The sequence below is a fragment of the Agelaius phoeniceus genome, chromosome 1 (assembly GCF_051311805.1).
Source record: "Agelaius phoeniceus isolate bAgePho1 chromosome 1, bAgePho1.hap1, whole genome shotgun sequence".
Taxonomy (NCBI): domain Eukaryota; kingdom Metazoa; phylum Chordata; class Aves; order Passeriformes; family Icteridae; genus Agelaius; species Agelaius phoeniceus.
The window spans coordinates 57537050-57562300 of NC_135265.1; the positions used below are offsets into that span (position 1 = coordinate 57537050).

The 25251-nt window shown below is 39.8% G+C and overlaps 1 protein-coding gene across 1 annotated transcript; it reads right to left on the minus strand.

Annotated features, from left to right (window-relative positions):
- Nucleotides 1-343: 343 nt before the first annotated feature.
- IGFBP3 (insulin like growth factor binding protein 3) lies at nt 344-16779 on the minus strand. Its single transcript, XM_054646192.2, has 4 exons — nt 15776-16779; nt 11521-11747; nt 8827-8946; nt 344-2677 (listed from the first exon to the last, which is right to left on the minus strand). Exons 1-4 carry the CDS (start codon nt 16158-16160, stop codon nt 2552-2554), a joined length of 858 nt encoding a protein of 285 aa, XP_054502167.2. The 5' UTR covers nt 16161-16779; the 3' UTR covers nt 344-2551.
- Between the last annotated feature and the right edge of the window lie 8472 nt (nt 16780-25251).

The following is a 25251-nucleotide window of genomic DNA, read 5'->3' on the forward strand; positions in this document are numbered from 1 at the left end:
TTAATTGTAGGATAAACCATAAAAAATTGAAATACTTGACAAAATACCCAAATCATAAAGCCTGTCACAGGCTGTTAAAACACCTTACATACTTGCAAAATGTAAGTATGTGATCTAAGTGATAGACAGATGCCTTGCAAAACATGTCTATCACTTTTGACAAGAAACTGATTTTTGTTTTCAGAAGGTTCACCAGATAGTTATTAAAAAAACAGAGGCAAAATAAGTGACTTCAATGAATCAAGCCCTTATTTTCTTATCTATGATTATATGCGCAAATATTGGTGTATATACAACTTTCTTCTCTCTGTGAAATTATTTGAAAAGAACTGGTTTACAACTCTGAAAAAAAAAAGCCCAGAATTTATTATTTTGCCTTAATCTTAAATCTTTGCAGGCATTAGATCTGCTTTAGTAATAAAAACATTGCAATAAATCTTTACCTCACAAAACTTTCTGTAACCTTGTGCCAGGAAACCTATATTAGCCTGGAGTAAGCATCACTTCACATACAATTTCTTTCTTACCATGAGATTACAAAATTTCAGTTTTAATGATCATATGAACTCATTTCATCAGACAGAAATTGGAAAGATGTGGAGAACACTCATACTGCTGTTCAGTTAATACACGTCATGGTAAGGCTTTAGACATCTGAGTTATAGTGATGGGATACAATCCTGGCAAGCTGCATGTCCAAATCCTTCCATGTCAGAGTTGCTAGACATTTGCCTTTGTTGGCAGGAACAAGCATGGCTGCAATTCAGGCAGTGGGAGAGGAATGGGTTCCTCAGTACCACAGCCTCTCTTCCATCAACATAACGCCTAGCCCCAGCAGGTGAAAACCCAATGTCCATAGTCTTCATGGAGTTCCCAACCCAACAAGGAATTACAGTGTTGATGGCTTCTTTTTCCTACAGTGACATCAAACATTTATAGTGAGACATATAAGAATATATATTTATATAAATATATAAAATATTTATATAAAATATATAAATAAATACATATACAAAATATGGCATTATTTTCCAGAGAGATTATACATTTCACAGGCCACCTTTCCTTATCCAGATTTCATTGTCATATAGAATTTTTCACAAAGTACATAAAACAATCAGCCTCAACAAAAAAAAAAAATTGCCAAAGTCTTCCTTATGTGAAAGCATCACATACCACAACAAAACCAAATCACTTCTCTTCCAATTAAAAAGACATATAACACCATGACAGACAGTGAATTTAACTATTTAAACACAATGGTTCTTTTTCTATGCTTAGATGCAGGCAAATGATTTCTACCATAGTCAAAGCAAGCAACAATTGTGTGTTGCATAAATGAAATGCATGGGTCTCAACACCCTGGGTCCACAATCCCCCCATCTTGTTGACATTGTTTTCAACAGGAGTTCCTCATACAGAGTAAGTGCTTTGGTAGAATTTACCAAGACAACACAGAATAGATACACCTTTTCAAAATAAATAAGCAAATACAAAGAGTAGTACTGTAATGGCAATTTTTTGTCCATGAATATTCTGTGAGCAGTAAATGGAGGAAATGTAAGCCCCGTTGCACAAACTGAAGCAACGTACAGACAAAAGAAAGCTTTACCAAGAGCTTCAGTGCGACTGTTATCTTTTCCAGTGGCATAAGTCAGTGATGGGTGCATTAGAATTATCAATAAAATAATTTAAAAAAATATTATCTTGGCATTTGTAGTTATATCAAATAATAAAACTCAATCCCTTCTGGAAACACTTTCTTTGCTCCAAAAATTCATTTCTCTTACCTAGAACAGATCAGTGTGTATGCACAGAGACTTAAACGTATTTATAAATCATTCCATAACCTTACTCTCTCTTTGCATACAGATGTATACACTACAATTACTGTGTAATATTTGGTATTCACATGTTACATTTAAATAAAGTTTATTAAAAAACAATTATATTAAATACAGACTAAAAGAATATTCATAATATATTTTACAGAAAAAATAGCCATGTCTTTATCTTAGAAATACATTTCTTTAAAAGTTCTTTAAGATTTTTATAAAACTTTTTACCCGTGAAGACAAGTTTCCCATCAGACCTGTAAAGAAAGCTTTACCTTTAAATCCTTGCGAGTTTTTTGGTTTAGTTTTTCTTTTTAATACTTTTACAAGCTTAATGTCTATAAATTCTTTAAAATAAAAAAAAACAGTATCTTTTGGGATCAAATTGGTCACAGGCCATTCTTTAAAAAGTCAGTGGAGACTCCCTGATTCCATTCTGAAGTGCCTTTTTTTTTTCTCTCTCTCTGGGTATCAATAGTGCAGGTTTACATGGGAATTCAGAGCTCCCTATACATCCCATAGGAAGCTCGATGTGTGTCGGTGGCAGGGTGCAGCTGCAGCCGCATCCACAGAGGCTGCAACTCCCCATCTGCTGCAGAAAGCAGAGCTTGTTACTCCACAGACAGTGCAGTCCCACAGTGTTTGCCCAGCCCCTCCAAGGTCTCTGTGAGGTCCAGTGGCCATGCACAGATGCTAGAAGAGCTGGCACCCAGTCCTCATTTGCTTTCCAAGTTATAGCAGTGGATATCTCCTTTTCCCTTCCCATCATACCCAGGAAGTGGCTGTCCATATTTATCCACACACCAGCAATAACCTCTTTTTCGGCCTTTGGATGGGCGACACTGAAACATAATAAAAGACCCAGTTAGCATGAATTTTGTTTTTGCCACTTGTTGTATTAGACAGCAGGGATTCCTGCTCCTTTGATACCTGCACTTCACTATCCTGACCATATCTGACAGAGAGTATTTGTTTACCACTACAAAGCATTTCAATAAAAATGCCCGCTCTCTCCATCAATCCCTCTGGGTCTAATATAATAGAACTGAGAACACTGAAAACTACCAGAAAATAGACTTACAAATTGCTCCCCTATCATATTTGGCAGTACAGCTGCCCCCTTTGAATACAATACAATAGTATGTGCTAGTGACTGGGACCCATCTTTAGAAAAAAAATTAAGCAGATATGGTCTACACTAAAGTACAGGTCTGGCAAAGACAACCATTGCAGCAAGAAACACACTTGGTTTGCATCTGTTTACTGAAAGAAATTCAAAAGTGTAGCCGACATTTATTAACAGATACATAATCCTTCTACAGTGTAGTTATTGCAAAACCTGCTAGGTGGACTAGAACTTTACACGTGTATTTTCCTATTAAAAAAATTGTGTATCTAGTAGTCTATAACATGTTAGCTTTAAGTTAACTGCTAGAATTCACCAGCAATGCTGACCAACCTGAAACTATCACAGGCAATAACACTGAACCTCTTTAGAAGCAGTAATGCAGTAAATATGCATTATAAAGTCTACTACATAGTAAGTAATGCTCCTCCCAAGGAACCAAGAATGGCAAAAAGTAGACTAAAGGAGATAACATTCTGCAGGCTGCATTCAGTATGCAGCCCTGGACACTGTTACATTACCATGAACCACTAAGACCTTGCAAGGGTTTTATCCATTCATAAGATATATCGAGAATCTCACTAGGCTTGCAATGGTCAGCCTCACTGTTAAGACACAGCCTTCCTGTTAGCTCATGTTTTGAGATCTGGTGATTCAGAATTTGCTTCAAATGCAAACAAAGGTGGCTGTTTACTCAGGACGTACTCACAAAAGTGGCAGTGACACAAGCACATCCAATTTCCTGTGGTTTTGTCTGTTGCATTGCCAGTATGAAGGAAGATTGGCTGGACTGGTGCTACTTATGTTCCTCAAGGCTGTCAAGTCTATTATTCAGGCAGAGCAATTGTTGCCTCTGAGATCACATTCAGAGTAATTGAAGTTTTCAGAAGTTCAGGCTGGTACAATCTGGTAAACATCATCATTATCCTTCTACTTCTTGTTCTCCAGAGGCTCATAGGCATGGCCCAATATCTCAGGAGGCTATGGCAGTGGCTCACATAAGTGCCTTTTCTATGTGCAGGTCCACAAGAAAACATGAAGCAAGTGTTGGGCTTCACATGCTGCTCCTAGTGACTGATCCTTTCCATGTCTAGTTTAGTATCTCAGGTGACAGTGCTATCTTGGACAGAACTGGAGAGTTCTGGAATACAGAACAATTTGGAACAGCCTGCACCAGCACACTGGCCTATGAGACAATTAATTTGTGGCAGCATGAAGTAGGGTAGATAGTGTTCACTAAGACCTTGCAAAAGAGATGGAAGCAGGTCACACATTAGGTACAAATTTTTTCAAACAAGTCACTATCTTGTTTATTTTATTTTACTGTAAATTAAGTAATGTTATTCAGCATAACTGCAAATTAAACCACCCTTCTGATATATTACTGAGTAAGAAGCCCAATGCAGAAATAATGCAATGTCTTCTTTTCTACAAATCCACAGTCCTTCTGCATTAGCCCTATGAAAATGGACAGCAGCAGGATGACAAGGTCCAGCTTAACATACATATCAGCTTAGTTTTAGAAGAGGGTAAAGAAGTTCAAACCTACTGAGAGAACAGCTACATTAATAATTTGCTGAACTAAATGGTTACCTGCAGTTCAGTTCTTATCTGTTAATAAATCTTTAAACATAAGTACTAAAACTTGTATTTATTGTCTCAAAAACCTGACTAGAATTTACATGTATTCTCCAGGATTTCTATGGATGACTGCTAATGTCCACTGATGTCAAGAGAAATTTTTCTTCAATTTTGGTGGTGACTGGACTCCAGCTTAAGTATTATTAACATTTAATGACTTAAATTCTTCATGCTTAACACAGAGAAATTAATAACAGCATTTGCACAATTTAATTTTACAAAAAGGAAACCGAGCCAGCACTTCTAGAGCTGTTTTCCCAACAGAGTAGACACAGATGGAGCCCAAAGAGCATAGGGCTTCTGGCTGCCAGGCTCGTGCTCTGGCAATGAAACTACATTTCTGCTAATAATAGTAACATAGCCTCCCCTTTTAGAAGTATATGAAGCATATTACACAACTCTCACTGATTCGTAGGCTTGCATCACTCTCAAAACAAATGACTGATTAAAGTTCTCATGTTGTTGTTGGAGGCTTTGATTGCTTTCAACAGTTGCACAATCAATTTTCAGAAGTAATTACTACATTAAGTTAATTTGCAGAAACACCTTCCCTGCTACTATTTTATTTACTTCCTCTAGATAATCCATTTGAAAAGCAAAACCCTTAGATCATTCTACAGCTGAAACAACACTCTATGAGAAAACAACTTATCTTTTCCAAGTGTTTTTTCTACCTACTCAGCCATGCTGTCAATAGTAAAGAACTTCTGATTAAAAAATGATGCTTTTATCCTGAAACAGCCAACCCTCTCTACAGGAGTGGTAAACAGGTCGTATAGAAAAACGTATATATCTAAATATTTTCCCTTATGAATTTTGTATTCCACATACATTTCTAGGCTCTGCCCAGCTATTCTGTATGACTTTATACATTTAAAAAGTTGGAAAACTGCCCAAGCAGTGGAGACTAATTACTTCTGATAGAAACAGCAGCTGCCATTTCCATGCCACCTGCTCCTCTCCCTTCCACAAAGAAATACTGCAGATGCATTTATGGGGCACAGCAAAGCATATGGTATTCCACTGAGGGCTCCATGGAGCTACAATCATGGTCTTCAGGAAGAGACTGCAGACAACATTGACGTGTACCTCAGGCCATTTTAGGTCCTGGCAAGTGCAGCTCTGTTTTCAGTGGAACAATGCCAGCTCACATTTAGGTGAGTATCTGGCTCCAGTATACAAACATGGGGCAATTCTAGTAATTGCCCCATATAATAATTCTAATTTCATCAAAACCTTTTTCCCATGTTTGGGGTAGGAATGTGCCTGTATCAACTAATTATGTATAAATATACCTATGCAGCACAATTGAATAGTACAACCTTACATGTGTGATTAAGACAAAGAATTATAAACTTTAACAGGTCTGATTTTAAAATTTATATATAAACAAAAGGTATGAACTATTTTTCATATTATACCCTGACACATAAATTTATGTTCTTAGAAGTGTTTCACAGATGCAATTTATTCTTCATGGTTGTTCTTGAAAAGTAAATTTCTAGATATCCACAAATGTCATGAAAAATAAGTGCTTTCAACTTGGCTGGAAGACCAGATGACCAGGAAAGCAGAATATGAGAGTGCCTCCTGAATGACTTTTAATGGTGCCAGCATGATCATTATTTACCAGGTTCCTACAATCCCAAACCTACTACATTCTCATCCTAGACAGTGGTTTTGGCAACTGTTTCTAGAATTCAAAATGCCTAGCTTGCAGTCATTTTTAATGGATTTACTGTCTACTTCCTAAACTACTATTCAGAATTTTGTGACAATAGAATATAATTCAATTACAGATTGAACATGGCTAATAATGGCATGAAAGGAATTACTAAAACAGCATAGAAGTCTGTTAATGAGATTAGACACCTGCTCACAGTATCTAAAATATCAGACTTAAATGTTGCTCTTTCAAAAAAAACCCCAAACACAACTGTCAAAATTCCTTGCAGACCAGTTAATTTGATCTGGACAGGACTCACACACTTCTCAAACTCATGGTTTTTTCCTCGGAGTTAATTCTATGAGGGCAACTAATATTTTTGGTTTGTATTCTGTTGGTGAGAGAAGCAGGCTGCCTCTTTAAGTCCCGTCTCTGAGGGCTTGTTCCCAGGATTGATCAAGGTTCTTTTACAGACTGAGCAACCCAAGTAAATATCGTGTAGAATGTTTACTCATGTGAGCTCCCTTTGTGGGCATCTCCTGCAAGACCCTGAGTCATCTCAAACTACCATTGAAACTTTTGGACCTATGTAAATTTGCACAGTGCTTGGCAAGGCTGGCTAGGCAGGAAAGTGTCCCTTCATTCTCTATGTATGCTGACCAGTTGGGCTACTGCACATAGTGCAGGAACTTTTTCCTAAAGAAATTTTACCAGGCAGCACAGACAATACACAGAGGACAAAAGTGTCTATTTGCTTTGTACCAACACATTATTCTCATAAATCAGCTTCTAGAAACTGATACTAGGTAAGATTTTTATCTGTCTATCCTTTTTTTCTCTTTGTATTTCCTTCTTTTTGCCTTGGTGATAGAACTATGACTGTACTTTAAAGGACAGTCCTCCTTTCAAGTAAGCTACTTTAATACATGCTTATTGCGGATCCAATTTACTACACACAATGCCAGAGATTACTTGCAAACCGCCACATTTTTGCACACAAAGCAAAAACCTTAGAGTCTGAAGAAAGATGAAAGGAAGATCTACTGAACAAAGTAAATACCAGTCTTCAGTCTTCTATAATACATAGAGAAGGCACTTGAGTGCCTTGAACACAGTCAAATTATTTGCTGTTCTAAAGCAGCTAAGAAAATACTTTTATGACACAAGCACAAAACACAGTCCTAGTCTCACTCTGCATAGAAGCCCAATGCATTTTCTGAAAACAAGCAGCTTGAGATGTGAGCATTGCTCTCTGCTAGTTTACACACGGCACAACGCAGCTGACACAGGCTTCTCAAAGCTCCAGGCAACAAAAAGAAAGTTCCCCTGCTTCAGAGTTGCCACCACCTGCTCAGGAAAAGCTGGGAAGCATAGAAAAGCTCAGCAGCATGTACCAAAGGTGAAAAAGCAATGTCAGTGCTAGACTGATGGCAAAAAGGAAGGCTGGAAATCTCATCCCTGTTATAAATGCCCCACCTGACACTGACAGCTTATCGCAGAGCTCCACAGAATACTAGAAAGGGAAAGACTGTTTATAAGAAAGCTGAAAGCCAAAAAATGGAGAGATACCATTCCCAAAATAAGGTTGCCTAGTCAGAGGTTGATCTCTCACTTCCAATCAATGAACTGCATTAACCAGCAACAGAGAGTCAACCACTCCTTTGGTTACCAGAGATAGAGAGGCTGATTTGTGTAAACCTGAAGGGAAAGACATGATGGTCCACAAACAAAATCTGTCCTTGAGAAAAGTCTTAAAGATACCTTTGAATTCAGGAAATTTTGGTAGTATACAAAGAAATATATATTTGGAGGCAGGCCACTAACTAAACACTGAAATTAAATAGGATGCGCACACTAAACAAAGAACCCGACACATCTTGCATTTCCCCGAGTTCTGAGCGAGCTTCAATGGCAGCACTGAATGGAGAATGCTGCCGTAGCTCAATCCAACACAACTAAAGCATAAATAACCACAGTTTTGGTTGGCATTTGTCAAGAAAGGTCACAACCCCAGAACCAGAAAAGGCTGAGAAGCCATCCTTGCCGCAGAGTAACTACTAGAAGTATCATTTTCACGATAACATGACTTGGATTTTGGAAGTGATCTGTGTAGCACATAAAGGACAGTTACATATCTTTCTCAAGTTGCTTTATGTAATATGATCCAGTGTATGTCTTCTAGGAACCCTCAAGCAGCTATTTACAATTCAAAGCATTGATCTATTGCAGTCATGTGGTGACTGCAACATTAGCTCTGTGGGTTATTGTAGAGGCAGTGTTTTTTTTAAACCAAAGGGCATTAGTATCTAGGACACCAGTCAACCCATATGTGATTAGGTATGCAGTTTCTCAAATGAATCTGTTGTCATGATCAACAAAAAATAAAAATATTATCCCCACCTGACAAGGTTCAGCACTATCAGATCAGGTCCTAAAACTGGAAATTAACTAGTTCCTCTGCAAAATTATATATAATGCACCTTGCTGGCAAGATCCTTCAACAAAGATGCAGAAAAGGTGAAATGCATGAATTAAAATGTCAAAAACTCCGTACTTACTTGCTTTTTCTTGTAGAATCCCTTCTTGTCACAATTTGGAATATGAAAGCCCCTGGGACTCAAGACATTCAGGATCTTTAGGTGGTTTAAAGTGTCTTCCATTTCTCTACGACATGGACCCTGTTAACAAGCATTGTTTTAGAAAACACAAATGAAACTTCACTCCCAAATTCCATCTTTCACTCAAGAGTTAATAAATCTTTAAAGGGCAAAAGAAAGCACAAAGAAAGCATAAATCCAAATAAATCCATTAAAATAACGAGAGGGCTGAATATGTAAAAAGCAGATAATTCATTAAAAAAAAATTTGACTTTCTGCTCTATTCAAGATAAACTGATTTCTAAAGATTGAAGGCCTTATGCTATGCTGAGGCACCTAGTGGCAGTTGAAATCACAGTCACAAATACCTTTAGGAAGGCTTAACCAGTATGTAAATCAGTCACATAGAAAATAAGTTTGGAAAAGCTGGCCTTGCACCACGTGGGAAAAGAAGAAAGTAAGCCACTGGAAATACATTACAGGATAGGCCTTCCCCAATGACATTTAATTTTATTTGATTCTGCTGGATTTGAAAGCTTAAATTACATTGATTCAATTGAAAATAAGTGGTTTGGCATAATGTATATATAAAATACCTCAACTTGGACAACAATTCCCAATTTCAACTGAATCAAATAGATACAGTCATAGAGAGGACCAGTTGCATTTATCTCATTAGATAAGTACATCACTTTTTTTCCTCTTTTTCTTCATCTGAAAAAGGCTGACAACAAGGTAGTGAGGATTAGCTCTAGGACAATGAGCCAAAAAGAGCTTCTAGAAGCACTTCGAAGAGAATGTCTCCAACACCAACTAATTTTATCTCACGGCAGCCCTTCAGGGTAGGGAGAATAAAGCATGACGAGCCCCACTTTGAAGTCAGAAAATCAAAAGCAGAGAGCTTCACATTTTGCCAGAGGCTAAGAAGGCAGTCAGTGTCAGCAGTGGGATCAGGATTCAAGAGTCACAGCCGACAAACTGTGCTTAGCTACACTCCTATCTGGGTATATCACTGACTTGCATTACCAGCCCACTTCTCCAGCAGAGACATGAAAAAATTTCTTTGGTTGCATGGTTTAAAAATATTTAGAAGTTGCTACATTGACACAAAGACTCATTTGGTGCTGTTTTTAATTAGTGAAGTAATGACATTCATACTTTCAAGTGGTAGTATTAATAGTTTGTTCATGTAAAGTACCTTTTAATGTGAGTGTCTGAAAGCATACAATCTCCATAGTACTACTGGAGATTAAAATGGAGGTTTTTGGCCAGTAAAGACCTTCCTTGTTGCCTTCACTTTTTCTTTCTGAACCAGTCTCACAAGTTCTAAGCATGGGCTTTAAATGGCTTCTCTTACTGGTCAAATGTACTGACTGCAAGTGACAGATATTCAAAGATTTGATCCCAAATTAGGCCTACAAAAAGATCAACAGATTTTAAAAATTTTTATTTTGAAGCAAGCTTGCAAAGTCAACCAGACCTGTATCAAAAGCCAACATGCAGACACAAGTAGAAGAGCATTTGCTGACAAAGGCACCTGTCCCTGATGGACTTATTTCAAGTTCTTAAAGACACCAGCAGCCTTGGTAAACTGGTATACCTTTGCTAATGGACCCAACTATCACTACTCATCCTAGTTAAGAATCTATTTCCTCAAGCGACCAACCTTCATTCTTTTAGTGATGGCACTTTTACTTCACATTTTCGGGAGGAAGACACACTGAAAGGCAGCTACTGAAGCAATATAACTAGATGGCTGGACATGAATGACAAACTAAAAATGAAGTTATTCTTAAAAGCCACACTCTCTTCAGGCAGAGGCTTTCACCTCATACATGTTTCAAAACCTTCTTTTGAAGATGAGAAGCCACGTCTGCTTTTACCGTGCATGTTTTGATAAAATGCCAAAGCATATCCAGATGTATTTTTCAAGCCATCTGGCCTAAGGCACAGATTAGCAGCTGGATGTCCAGGAAGAGAATTATTCTTGCCCTCAGATTAACCACACTCTGACTGCCCTGCAAGTTCACTGGGCACAGTCAGTAGGATGCAATGGCAGCTCATGTGACTACGAGACTTTGCATTTAGGCAGTAGCACCTACAGCAACTGCAAGTGGAGGTGATGCTCAGCATGTCATATAGTGACTGACTAGTCAAGGCCCTAATCCTCAGCTCAGCCTAAGTTTATCTCCCTTGATTTGCACCAGGCAATGTATGAACACAGTGCCACTACACTCAATGTGAAACATCTTTTCTCCATTATTGCAATTCAATTACACAGTTTGCAACCAAGATTAATGATGACACTTCAAGTCCATTCAAACAAATGTGTGACAATTAAAGGGAAGAACAAGAACTTTCTGTCTCTAAGAAACTTTAGTGGAAGTCATACTTGTATTGATGTAAACATCATTACATTAGTCCTATGTGTTTCCTGAGCACAATCTTCTTGGTCTGATGATTGTGTATGCATTTGCAGAGTCAATAGATTTACCAGTTAAAATGCCAGAACGTCCTAAAAGGCTGCAACAATTACCACTCTTTAGCTATTTAGTGTAATTATTTATCTTTTTATATGTACAACATGCATATGTATATACACACACACACATTCACAGGCTGGCAAATGCCCTCCTATTTACAAAAAATACTTACATATTCAGTCTCTTGTTTGGATTCAGAAGAGAAATTCAATGTATCTGTACTCTGCGAATCATATTCGACTTTATAGCGTTGTGTATCTTTGGCTTGCACTTTCCTGATGATATCTATTTTGATGTGTGGTGGATGTGACTTGGAATCTGGCACCCTGTGAGAGTTTGGAATGGCCTGATTTTCTATGCTGCTGGAACTCCTGTCTTCTTCTGAATCACTGAAATTTCCTTCAAAAAGAACAAATGCAGAAGAAACAATGTTACTTGGCTGCCAGCTGTGTCTGCAAGGGCATAGAAACATAGAATCACAGAATATCCTGAGTTGGAAGAGACCCACAAGGCTCCTCAAGTCCAGCTCCTGGACCTGCAAAGGACAGCATCAAGAATCAAAACATGTGCCTGTCAGTATTGTCCAAATGTTTCTTGAATGCTGTCAGTCTTGCTGGTGAGACCACTTCCCTGCAGAGCCTACCCACCTTCTGAGTGAAGAACCTTTTCTTAATATCTAACCTTCACCTCCTCTGACACAGCTTCATGCCATTTCCTCAGCTCCTATCACTGGTCACAAGCAAGAAGATATTAGTGCTTGCATTTCTGCTTCCTCGTGTAAGGAAGCTGTAGAGCACAATGAGGTCTCTCCTCAAACAAGCCACTAGATTAGGCTTTAATTTTCCTTTTTACAAAATAGCAAGATACAAAAAAGATGAACTGTGTAGCATTCCCCATGTGTCAGCACCCTTGTTGCCACGCGATAAGTTTTGTAAGTGAAGCATTCTCATGCTCCGCGCGGCCTCGCAAAGTGCCCAGCTGCACCTCCTGTGTAGGCTGCACCCAAGACCGGAAAACTCTCCCAGCCACGGCCACAGTCCCGGGAACCACGGCCGCGCTGGCCACCAGCCCGAATGCTCGCTGCAGTGCCGCCCGCCGGCGGCAGGGGGCAGGCCTGCGCCGCAGGAGTGAAGCCCGCCGCAACCCCAGCGGCGCCGCGGCGCTGATCCCTCCCCTCCGCTACTGCTGACTTCATCAACTCCAGATAAACGCGGCCGGCTTCGGGCAGTTAAGGACTGCAGTGTGGCTCTGCCTCTCCCAGGGCCGAAATTTTTTTTTTATTTTTTTTTTAAAGAAGTTAATAGTTTCAACTCTAGACCGCTGAGTTTCCTGGTTCTAATTAGACTTTTTTTCCTCACTTTATTCAATACACAGAACGGGGAAGAAAAAGAACAGCACACTTTCATTTCTCTGCTATTAAAATAAAAAACCCCACATCTTGGTGTACAAAACACATTTTAAAGGTAATGGACAAAAACCATCATTCATTCTGTAGTGGTTCCAAGGACAAACCCTGTTTTCATCTTGAGCTTCAAAGTATTTTCTCTTTAAACTACCATCCACAAAAAGTCAGGAGAAGCACATTTTTCTAACATACTCCAGAAGTTCAGCATTCCTGTACCTTCTAAGGTATTTGTTTATGCTGCATTCTAGTTGCTGTCTTAGCTGCTGACCACCTTTTTTTTTAAGGAAATCCTATTGGGAATGCTCAATGATAACATCCAGTAAAATTATAAATTATACTAAAATTATACTTGATGACTCACTAAAAAAAAATCACAAAAGCTGAGACATTCAGTACTTAAAGTCCATGTTCAAATGGGTTGTTAATGCTAAATATTTCTAAGTAGGGAGTACAGTGGCACTGCCAAAACACAGGAAAGGGAGAAGGAACATAAGAGGAAGAGGGTTCTGAGTTAATATTTTGGTACTGGTGGTTTTAGTGCAGCCACTGCTGGCAATGGACATAATTGACCAGGAAAATCCAAATCACAGTGCAAATGGATTAAGGAAGTTTAAGTACTAAGTCCAAATTTCCTGGTTTTTGTGGGTTTAACTCAGACTCTCAGTGGTATTTGAACATATTTTTGGTGGTTTAGTGTCCTGTTCTGAAACAGCAGTATTTTTCCCCCACATTCTCAATGAAATTTTCAAGAAATGAGCCACTAAAATGTTATAAACCTGAATCTAGGTTTTCTGCAATCAGTTCATTAGTTTTTCTCTTCTACCAAAAAATAAGTAGAAAATATTCTTAACATGCATTGAGTATCCATGACCATGTCTGGTCATTTCAGTTCAGAAAGGCCACTATAGCTCAATAGCACTTCTTACACTTCAGATTAAAATGGTCATATTGCCACATTTTAAACTGTAAAGCATATTTTATTAACTCAGTTTCACAAAACTTGGTGCCATGCTAGCTTTACATCCTCATAAGAGAAATGAACTGCCATGAGAGTTACCCATTCTCTTCTTAAGAGATTAAAAGGGTTGCAAATGCACACTACTATTTAACACTTTTGTGTCAAAAAAAACAACTGGAAAGTCAGTGGCCTACTACAGTTTCTGTTATAATGCTACTGTAATATACTCTACCCTATACAAACTTCTAGCAATTTCCGTGAACTAGGAAGGACCAGCAGAATAGCACGTGATGCAGGACCTAGCTGCGTGTAAAGGAAATTACGTGATCCTTCTCAGAGAGGTGTATACCAGGGAGTGTTGGCTTGAGAGCTGGAAGTGGAGTGGTCCTCATGAGGAAGTGGGCACTATGTGTCATACAGATTCTAGGTACTTCCTTCTTACACACCAGGTCTGCAAGCTTCACTCCCTGAATGTGAACTGTAAGGGTCCTACTATGCACTTTTTAAGGAATCAAAAGCTCCTACTAATTTCAAAATCAGAGTTCTCCCTCAGCCAAGAACGCAGAAATAAGAATTCAGCTGAAAATGATAAGATTTTCAGCTAAGTACAACTCTGTCTTTCCCTTTCTCTTTCTCTAACAGTCAATGTTGAAAGCACTACTCCTAGATTAAATGCCATCAAGTCCTAAGTACTGAGAAGATGATTCTTGTTTCCAGTGTTACTCCAAGGATGAACAGGGAGCCAAGCTCATATGATGAAGGAAGCTACTAGTTGTTCCAAGGAGATTAAAAATCTCAGTTAATACCTCCAAACTTTCACTCAAATTGTAACAGCTTGGAAGCAGCACATAAATAATTATAATAAGGCATTATTCTATTCTATTCTATTATTCTAACAGGCAGTTAACTGGAGCATTGGTGCCACTTTCTCAGCTAAGGAACGGCTAATCAAAGAGTCCCTACAACCTGGCAGAAAATCTTCCGGCTTTTTAAAAATGCCAACAGTGGAAAGCCTTTTGACACACTTTTCTATTAAATAAATGTTAACATACTCACTATTGGTTAGCAAAGAGTTTAATTAAATGCTTGCATAGAGGGACTGTGCTCTCTTGATTTGAATCCCAAATTTCCCTGTCTTAAGTTTTAAAACGTGCATGCTAACAGAAATTTTTTCAACCATCCCTTCCTTTTCAAACAAAACCCATTCTGTGAACATCTCACTTACAAGGCATAGAAACGGTACAGGAAATCTTCATTTGACCAAGGATTTATTTGCAGTACAGACAAAAAACCAACTGTGCACAAACGCTTTGTTCTGAATAACCACTTTTCCAGGCCAAAGGGATATTTAAATTTATCTTTTGGATTTTTGTCTTTTCATCTCTGTGCTTAGACTTCCCTGACTTACCCACGCTGCAGTGCAGCAGTTAGACCCCACTCTAGAATTTTTTTGCTCGCTCTGTTTCCAGATACAGAGTACACCGGGGACAAACGGCGAAGATTACACCCTCTCTCTCTCTCTCCATCCAGGCTCTGAAGCCTGCCAGACCCATGCACCGCAGAAGCCACATACAATCCCTCCCCCACTCTCTCTTTTTTTTTTTTAAAAAAAAAAAAAAAGTAGCTCCGTCTCTTTTGTGAGGAGCTACTTCTCAGCATCGGTGTTGAAGAAAACCAGTATATACATAAATAAGTTATAAGAGGTAAACTGTCCTTTCCTTCGGCCAAAGCACGGCTCCTTCAAAACGATCCCAAGCTCGACTACGTGGCTACCGGCAGAGCCCCCCGCCCACGGGCCGGCAGCAGGCGGGCAGCGAGCGAGGGCCGTTTCCGGAGACAGAGCTCTGCCGTGAGCTCGCCCACGCCTCCCCGCTCATGCTGCTCTCTTTGTAACTTAAAACAAAAGAAAGCGACACACACACACAAAACAAAAAACAAAAACAAAACAAAAACGCACAAAAAAAAAAAAAAAAAAAAACAGCCCAGCAAGAAAGCAGGTAAGAGGGAGAGCGGCGCGCAGGAAAGCCACCCCTTCGCTTCCCCACCCCGGCCGCAGCCCCTTACCTGCAGCGTGCGGTCCCGGCAGCAGGAAGGCCCGCAGCTTGCTGCCCGCCGTAGCGTTGGTGCAGAGCCCGCGGCCCTCGAGCAGCGCCTGCAGCGGCCGCGCCTCTTCCCGCCGCGGCTGGCAGCTAAGCCCAGCGCCGCAGCGTTCCGTGTAGATGCCACAGGGCTGCCCCGGGCGCAGGGCGCAGGTGAGGCAGCAGCCGCAGCCCGGCTCCCGCACCCGTTCGGCGCAGTCGGGCTGCAGGGGCTTGCACTGCTGCAGCGCCCGCGCGTCGCAAGGCTCGCAGCGGACCACCGGCCCCGCCAGCGCCGCCGCCGCCCGCCGGACCAGCAGCGCCAGTGCCGCCGCCGCCACTGCCCACAGCACGCCGGGCCGCGGCACCATAGCAACCGGCGGAGGGGGCCGCCGGGAGCCGCCCCCGCGCGGGCCCAGGACGGGCAGAATTCCGCGCGGACGATCACACGCCGCTGCGGGCCGAGGGAGCGGAGCCCGAGCTGCCTCCGAGGAGAGCGGAGCCGTCAACCGCCCGCGAGCCTGCCGGCGTGAGGAGGCAGGAAACCGCGCTGCCGGCACTCGCACGCCGGCCCTCTCTGTAGTCGCTTGCCCGTAAGTCACATCAAGGCAGAAAAGCTCTCTAGCAACAAAAGCAACTTTTTCCTTCTCTTCTCCCCCCTCCTCCCTGCAGAGCGCCTGAATTACTCGGCTCGACAGTAACTTTTCTCTTTTTTTTGCCACACACAACCCTCAGAAGAAAAAAAAACCAAAACCTTTGCAAAAGTTAAATTAAAAAAAAAAAAAAAGCTAAACCCAGACGGTCAGAAGAAAATTTAGTCCAAAAACATTTCGGAAAAGGAGATAGTACCGAGAAGGGAAAAATAGAGGTGGGGGGAAAGAAAAACCGAGGTTCCCTTCGATTTATTCTCCGTGCTGCCTGCCAGCCGTGCTGCCTGCCAGCCGCGCTGCCTTGCTCCACTGCCCGCCACTCCGCACCCAGCTGTCCCCCGTGCCCTCCGTACGCCCTATATAGCGCCGCGGCCGCCGGCCCGCCCCGCGCCATGAATAACGCGCGGCGCGGCAGGAAGAGCCGGCCCTCGACGGATCCAGGGTTCGGTCACGCAGGGCTGTGAGGGCGGTGCAGTGTGGAGGGAGTAGACGGGGGACGCCGCGCTGCCGGGGGTTTACGGGCACTTCTTAGAAATCAGCTGTGAGGGGTAGGGCTCTGGCGAGAGGACCACGTCGTGTGTCTCTAGTTTCAAGAAAAAGTGGTCTCTGTGCCTGTGCGCTTCCCCGTGACCGTGTTTCCTTGGCACCGAGAGAGGCGAGAGAAACTCGCGGAGAGTGCCGTTTTTTGGACTCCTAGCTACAATCTTGTCCACTTTGGGGCTAAGAGCCCCGGCCCTGGCGAAGGTGCGCATGTGCTCGCACCCGCTCGCCCGCAGGTTCGGGGCATACCTTGAGAGCGGCTTACAGCTCACATGACAGCTGCGTTTCCAAGGAAAACTGGGGGGAAATGTATGTGGACGACCACACCCACACATTCAGGCACCCCAGCCGCGTTTGAGAAGATGTTGCTCTCTGGCCCGGGACACGATCCATATCTTGCCCCATATCTTCCTGGATGTGCCTCCCTTAACTTTTTTTTTAAGTGTTCTCTGTACTCCTGAAACGTTTCCTTCTATATATAAGAAAACAGTTTCCATTGCAATGTCCTCACAAATCTAGGATAAAAAAGACAAGCAATCCATCTCCCCAAACTCCCATCATCGAAATTCTACATGGATTTTTGCACAATGTATGTATTTGTCTTCAGGCCACTGCAAATTCTCTTTCCATTTTGCTAGGCATATTTTGCTCCCCCTGTTAACTTGGCTTAACTTTGATTGAGAAAATCTGAATTAGCAGTGCCAAATTTTGTGACCATTCTTTCTGAAGCTCTACTGCACTCTCATGAGGAAGAGGATGGTGAGGTGTATACATAGACAAATATATGGTGTTTCAGTCAGAAGCTTTCCTCGTGAAAAATTAAAACAGCAATGCTCACAGTTACTGACTTCTATGTTCTGCTGTGGGAATTATGAGCCAGACTACCGTTCTACTTTCAACCCTTCATCAGTAACGCTGAAGCTCATCTTTCAGTGATACATCAGCTGTTCAAATGTGTCAAAATTCAAGCGGAAGAGAGAAGTATATATGTTATTGCTCAAGGTACTGTCTACAATACTGTTAATCTTGAAAGCTGCACTTTTTACAAGACATGTTTTTTTAGATAATTAGAATCACCTTTTCAGTTTTCTCTATTAATTCAGTACTTATACCTTGCAAATAACATCTTGAAAGTAGCATCATACTCAGCAGGATAAAAAATATCTGGTTTTATATGCGAATAATATGGAAAGTATGACTACTACTGGTGTAAGAGTAGACACTTTTCCTTGGGAAACTAAAGATGCTTTAGAAGAGAGATCAGCCTTGCTTAACTCCCCGATGGGTGACTACCAAGGATTTTCAGTATTCTTTTGTCCTTGTGCTCATTTTGTTAATTGACCAAAAGAGGTCGCAGGTTGTCCAGGATTGAATTACAGATTCCCTGTCTGCACGAGCCCATCTACAAAGGGGGAATTGATCAAGTCCTATAGCCTGCATGTTTGGTTTCACGGTGGGTTTTCTGGGTTTTTTCGGGGGTTTTGGGGTGGGTTTTTTTGTTGTTTTGTTTGTTTGGTTGTTTTTTTCTGTTTGGTTGGTTGGTTGGATATTTTTAGGTTTTGTTTCAGATTGGTTTTTTGGATTGGTTTGGTTGGGTTTAGTTTGGTTTGGTTTCATTTGGTTTTTCCCCAGAATATTGCAGGAAAACTTGCTGTTACTTTTTTGTAGATTTTGGTTTTAATAACTGTTTGTAGGTGATGAAGTCCAAAACTCCTTGGGGTTGCTTGACAGGATGTATCAGATTAGGTCTAGCAGGAAGAGGAGGCCTTCTTCATTCACACTGTATGTGTACAGGTATCTTTTCAGTTGGGGTGACCTTTTATAGCATGCTGCTTTCAAAACTGAAACAAAAATGCATAGAAATGCTGAGGGAATGTAAGTAAAATGGGGCAAAGGGAATGGGAGGAATGAAAGAGAACAAGCTTTTCTTTCACCAGAGTTGTACACCTCTCACACACTAATATCAGTGTAACTTGTATTTCAGACTGTGGCAAGAGCATTTTCATCAAGCTGAATTTTTATTCTCACAATCAGAAAGACTTTTTTTCCTTTCTCTTCTTTCTTTTATGATGTTACACAAGCTGTGGTGCACCATTTTGAAGTCCTGTTAATCCAAAGAGATATCTTCAATGTCGCAAAATAGAAGAAAATGCCCTTTTTAAAATACAGAATTGTTGAACTTAGTATATATTTTTGAATAGCACTAATGAAGATTAATGCAGCATCACAGCACTTTGACCAAAAGAACTATAAATGAAAAATTAACACCAACAAATATGTAGCTGGATCACCTTTGCAAGGAGAAAGCCAGTGATGTATCAGAGGTCAGGTGGGTCTAACAGCTTCTGCTAAAAACATAGAGGTTTGCACTGTCTTAACCAATGGGCACTACAGTGATATGAATGACAGAATTTGGTTCAGAGCTGTCCTTGGAAATAACAAGATGGATACCAATGTGTCTGGAAAGCCAGATTAGAGATTTATGAAGAAAAAAGAAAAAACTAAAAACCTCAATGTGCACCTATAGCTAAAACCCCAGCACCTATAGCTAACAGTTGAATTACACTTACATCCCAAACTTTGCTACTATTGATGGAACTGTTTTACTTGAAAAAGACCAAGCTTTAATTATGCAAAGTAGCAATGTTTATAAAGTTGTACAGAATCTGAATATTCATATTTACATGTACTGTTTATTCTAGAGGCTTTGCATTTTTTCCTGCTTATTCAGTTTTACTGGGAGGAGAGGGAGAGACAAAAGTCATGTACTGAATCTCTACAGTCAATTCTAAACAATAGAAAGCAGAAGAGAAACAACTGAGAGGCACTGCTTCAACAAATTCCATGTCCTCCCATATTATGGAGGCACAAAAAGAACGTATTTTATTTCCCCCTCTACTTCATCCTCACACCTTCTTCATATTCAGCTCTCTTCTCTAGTGCCTTAGCTGAATTCATATCTTTTGGTATGTTTTTGTGGTATCTGTGCTTGTTACAGGGACAAATAATGGAAAATAGAATTGTGGTTGAAGTAGCTCTACTTTCAGCTTCATGGTCACTTTATGGAGCAATCCTAACTTTTTAGTGTAATTCCTTGTAGTACATGTGGTTATAGCACCAAAATGTAACTGTCAAGAATGTGAACTTCCCTTATAATACCATTTTAGAACTTTTGTTACTTCACAACCCTTTTCCTTTTTCAGAAAAACAAAAAACAAACGTAAAAGCAAAAAGCAAAACAGAAAACCAAACCAAATAAACAAACAAAAACCCACAACAACAACAAAAACCAAAAGAAACAAACAAAGAAAAATGAAAACAAACCAAAATCAATCAAATGAAAAAACCTTCAGAGAACTCTAGAGATACATGGCTCATCTTGGGTTGAGGGCTAAGTCCTCATTTAAAAAGCATCTCTTCATTTTGGTATCTCTGCTCTTCTTTTTGCCAACCTTGAAATTTTATGTACAATAAATTTTTGAAGTAAAGAGAAAGCAGATTTCCTAAATATGTTCCTACTCTTCAGAGGAAGAGTACTGAGATTTACAATGAAGTCAGCTGATATAATACTTAATTGAAAACCCACTTCACAAATCACTGCTTTCTCAAAGGCAAGGAGTAAAATCTCAGCATTATTTGTCAACTGTCTGTAAAAGCATAGCTTAATGAAAATTTCCTGCAGACTTCCTTCTGGTTTGGAGCTAGACATGAACACTTCAGGTGTTTTCCAGCTCTTTAGACTCTTATGCCAGGTGTGCAGAGTTACAAAGAACAAATTCTAATGGATTCCTCACAAATGCTACCAGGGTAGCCAGCTGCTTGTCTACTGTGGTACTACCACTGCTGTGGTACTACTGTGCTGCTTGTCTGAATATGGCAATCTGAATTGAGTGTGATGGAACAAACTGGACTTGAAAGCAGATAAAATTAGGAAACCAAAGAAAAAATAATGAATGCTTTGATGGGAAGTCAACTGAATTGAGTCATTTCTTTGCTATTAGAGACATACATAATGAAAGAATATATATTGATGGTATTGCAGAAACAGTTACCAAACACTTCCCTTTTCTAAGTAAGGCATCTTGGAGGAAGGGTATATAGCTGATAGGCTTCCTTTTACAAAGCTCTTACCCACAGATGTGTTCATATCTTTTATGTTCTAGTTAGACATTATATAGTGATCTGGCAATAAAAATCTTATAGAATTTAAAGATAACAGGGGAATTAGAGGAGGAAATGAAGGAAAATATCTAGCTTGCAGGACTTCTTCATAAAAAGAGAAGAGATTATGGCTTGACCAGATGTTCTCCACACTTACACTGAAGTCAGCAATCTGGGTATTGTGCACGTTCCAAAAAGCAGATGTCATAAGAGATTAATGGAGACATGCTGCTACTTCAGTCTGCTGGAGATAGACTTACTGACACTGTTGAACTTCTATCCACAAGTAAAAAAACAAAAACAAAACAACAAAACAAAACAAAAACAAAAACAAAAAAAAAAAAGCAAAGCAACCTTAATAAAAAATCATATCCTACCTTAAAATCTCAGTGAGGTGTTGAAGTGAAAAGACTTTAGATTACTGGAAGAAGAATACAGCTAAGACTGTGAATGGAGGGGAAGGACATGAACATACCTCATGTTAAGATACATTTACATACAATCAAGGTCAGAAGACAAAAAGTGTAAATAATATGTGATATATTAATTTAGCACAAGTTCATTCTTTTCTCTATTCAGTCTCACAGCTTGATGACATGAAATTACAGTAGAAGAATATCTCATTATATTTATAAAATGTCATCTATATATTATAGAAAAAAAAGGCAGTAATATTAATAGCTGTAAATCTAGATGCTATGTTACCAGGTGGCCTTCAGAATAAGACAAAAACACTCTTAAAAACTTCTCAGGATATAAGTCAAGCAAGAAAAATATCGAGTTGTAAAATCATCTATCACAGACCGCTGTTAAAGCTAAAAGCATATGCTGTGAGTTGTGTTGAGAAGTTTCCTCCAACAAAAAGCATGAAACGTTCTGGGACAATCTGTGTGCAAAAAATGATAGATAGTCTGAAGTCCATTTTATTAATTACACATGTTCAAATCACGTATCTCAACCATTTCCATGTGAGAATGGTATCTCTAACATCCTGTATATTGTGCCAGCTGATGAAGTATTGATTGCAAATTGTCAATATTTGTCATACCTTCTGTCTTTTCAACTCTAGTTTTTTGTTTTATCTTGGATGCCAGACTATGCATCTTAGTCCAGCATTGGGCAGCACTGAATACCCAAAGCGTTTTGGGTCTCACAGGTGTTAAGGTCCAGCCTTCTGTTGATTACAATGGGCAGGTCCATTTGAATGCCTACTGTTATGCATCTCAACCCTCTGGCTGCTAATGCCTAAGAAAGTTATACAATTTTTAAATAACCAATTATTACACATAATTTTTATAAGTAATGACATACGCCACTAATACCAGAAAACGCACTCACATTATTTGCCATCAGTCCCCACTTTGCTTCAATTTACTTCATTATTGCATTTCTTCAACTAGGATTATAATCTCTAGGAAGACAGTAGTAGTTACACTTCCCATTTTATAACCCATTCATAATTTTGAGCACTTCTACTAATTAATTAAATAATATTGATGTCCATCATGGATACACTGACAGAGAACAAGTAATACATAATTTCTGATTAGCAAGCCCCTTTTAAAATGGCTCAAATATTAACTCTAAATTGTCTTCTTTTTCTTCTACAATGTAGGCTCATATTTTTAAGAAGACTTCAGAAATAGTATTGTTCTCTTGGATGTGCAGGGCATAATTTCAACAAAATATACTAATTTGTATATTCAGAAGCTTTATACACTTTACCATGTATATTGCACAATATGTGCCCAACCAGCCTGTTGGGTTGCAAGAATCCATGTATCTCAGGCTGTTGTATGAGACCAATCCAGCTAGCTCTGGACTCTGGCCCACACGTAAAAAGCAAAGTAAAAGACAAGAAGCACTCTTCACATGGGGACAAGTGTTCATTGGCTTGGGAAGGGACACTTCTGGCTCCAGTGACCACCCAGGTGGGAAAGATGGCATGACAGTCTCGCAGTGGACATTTATACCCGAGGGGATGGGGGCGGGGGAAGAGGACCACAGCCAATGAGATACCATTGAGGAGGGGCAAGGGGAGGGGTAACCAGGGAACCGACCACCAGGGTGTATAGCAGAGGGGTGCATGAGGGAAAGACCATGTGATGGGAGAGGGGAAATAACAATCTACGTGATATACCATACTCAGTACAAATTTACCATCACCCAGTGCAAAACAACAACTAAATAAACTATTTACTGCAATACAACATTAGGTTTTCAGTCTATTTTCTTTACAATGGCATCCAAAAAGAGTTGTGCAGGACCATGCACAGAACTATAAAGGAGCAGAATCAGAGTACAAAAACTGTAGCTTCCTGTAGAAGATTAAGTTTCCTGCATTTATTAGGATTAGTGTAGACACTTGAAAATATAAGAGAAATTCTTATGGGTAAGTGTTTCTTAATTGCTTGTCTCACAAGCAGGTTTTGTTTGATAGATGGTTTGCTGTTTTGTAAATACCTCTTCAGTGGGCATTTCTACCTAGTCCCAAAGCAGAACAGGAATAAAAAAATCAAACCATAGGTAACAATACTTGCCAGAAAATTCAAATTATTTCATAACAGTGCAATATCTCTCGATGACAGAAGATTGGCACAATGCAGTAATAGCACTGCAAGCAATCTGATCCTAAATCCATCAAGTATAATGGGAATCTCTGTCCTTTTAGAAGCCATTAGTCAGGGTCTCTAGCTGGAGCATAGTTTTGGGCATGAATTTCTCCTCTGGATGTGGAAACTGCAGAAAAATATCCTAAGATTTGCTATAGACTGAAAGGAAGAATTTCACAGTAAAATGACAGAAAAATACTTTGTTTCATAAAACTCATACCTAGAAAGAGAACAGAACCACATATGACGTATTTGCTAACACATGCTTAATATCACCTGCTGTCTAATGCTTCTTGTTTTTCTGTTTTTCAAAATTCCATCTCCCTGAGGGTTAGTTAGAAGTTTAGTGTGACTTTTTAAACAGATCATAGGTAAGTCTGGTTACAAATTTCAACACATTTATCATTGCACAAAGCCTATCTCTGCAATTCACAAGAGTGTTGTTTATCTTGGTTTTGGCTCTGAGTCACAAACTCAGTCAGTTTTTAGGAGAATCTTGAAAGTCAAATCACAGCATATAAACAAACATTCTGCTTATTCTGTGTAAAGTAGTTTCTCAGAAAGATAAATGTCACAAATTATGCTGGAAAGGTATGTGCATCTCCTTTTTATACATATGGGTGTGACCAGAAAACAAGGGGACTAAATCAAATCCCTTTCTTGCTGCTGAATTCATTGACAATATTCCCAATGACCTGGAAGTATTTTAGTCTGAACAAATGAGTGGCCCTTAAAAATTAGTTTTAGCAGACTCATACAAAACAGAGTTTTGAAGTGCACCCAGTGTAGAAACAGGAGCTTCTGTACTCACTGCTTCAACATACTGATCTGATATCCCTTCAACAAACTACTTGATCATGTAGATTTTTATAGGCACCTAGTAGAGAGTAACAACACCATCCCTGTAGATTTTATGTTGTTTACTAGAGGAAAAGGACTGTGGTCTATTTACTATAGAACATCATATTTAAAGTAATTTGAAAATATGGACCTTTGAGGTTCACCTCAAAATTTAGGATGAGAGGACAAGGCCACAAGTTGTGCTAGGGGAGATTTAAATTCGATATTAGGAAAAATTTCTTCACCAAAAGGGTTCTTAAGTACTGGAACAGGCTGATGAAGGAAGTGGTTGAGTCACCATGGAAGCATTTAAAAATGTGTAGATCTAGCATTTAGAGACATGGTTTAGTAGTGGACTTTGCAGTATTAGGTTTATGGTTGGAGTCAATGATCTTGACTTAAGGGTCTTTTCCAACCTAAATGATTCTATCATTCTATGATATCTGAACAGAAGTAATTGTGGAGAACATCTACAAGAAACACTACTAGCTTTCAGTTAAATGAAATCATGGGGAGTTACTTTTAGGAAGGTAGTCTATGACAGTCCCATTGTGGAATCCATTTCACCTTGTACTCCCACTGGTTTGATTGTCCTTGCATAGCATTGATAAAAATTAATGGAGCTAGAATTTTGGAAAGTTGGCAGGAGGGGAAAGAGA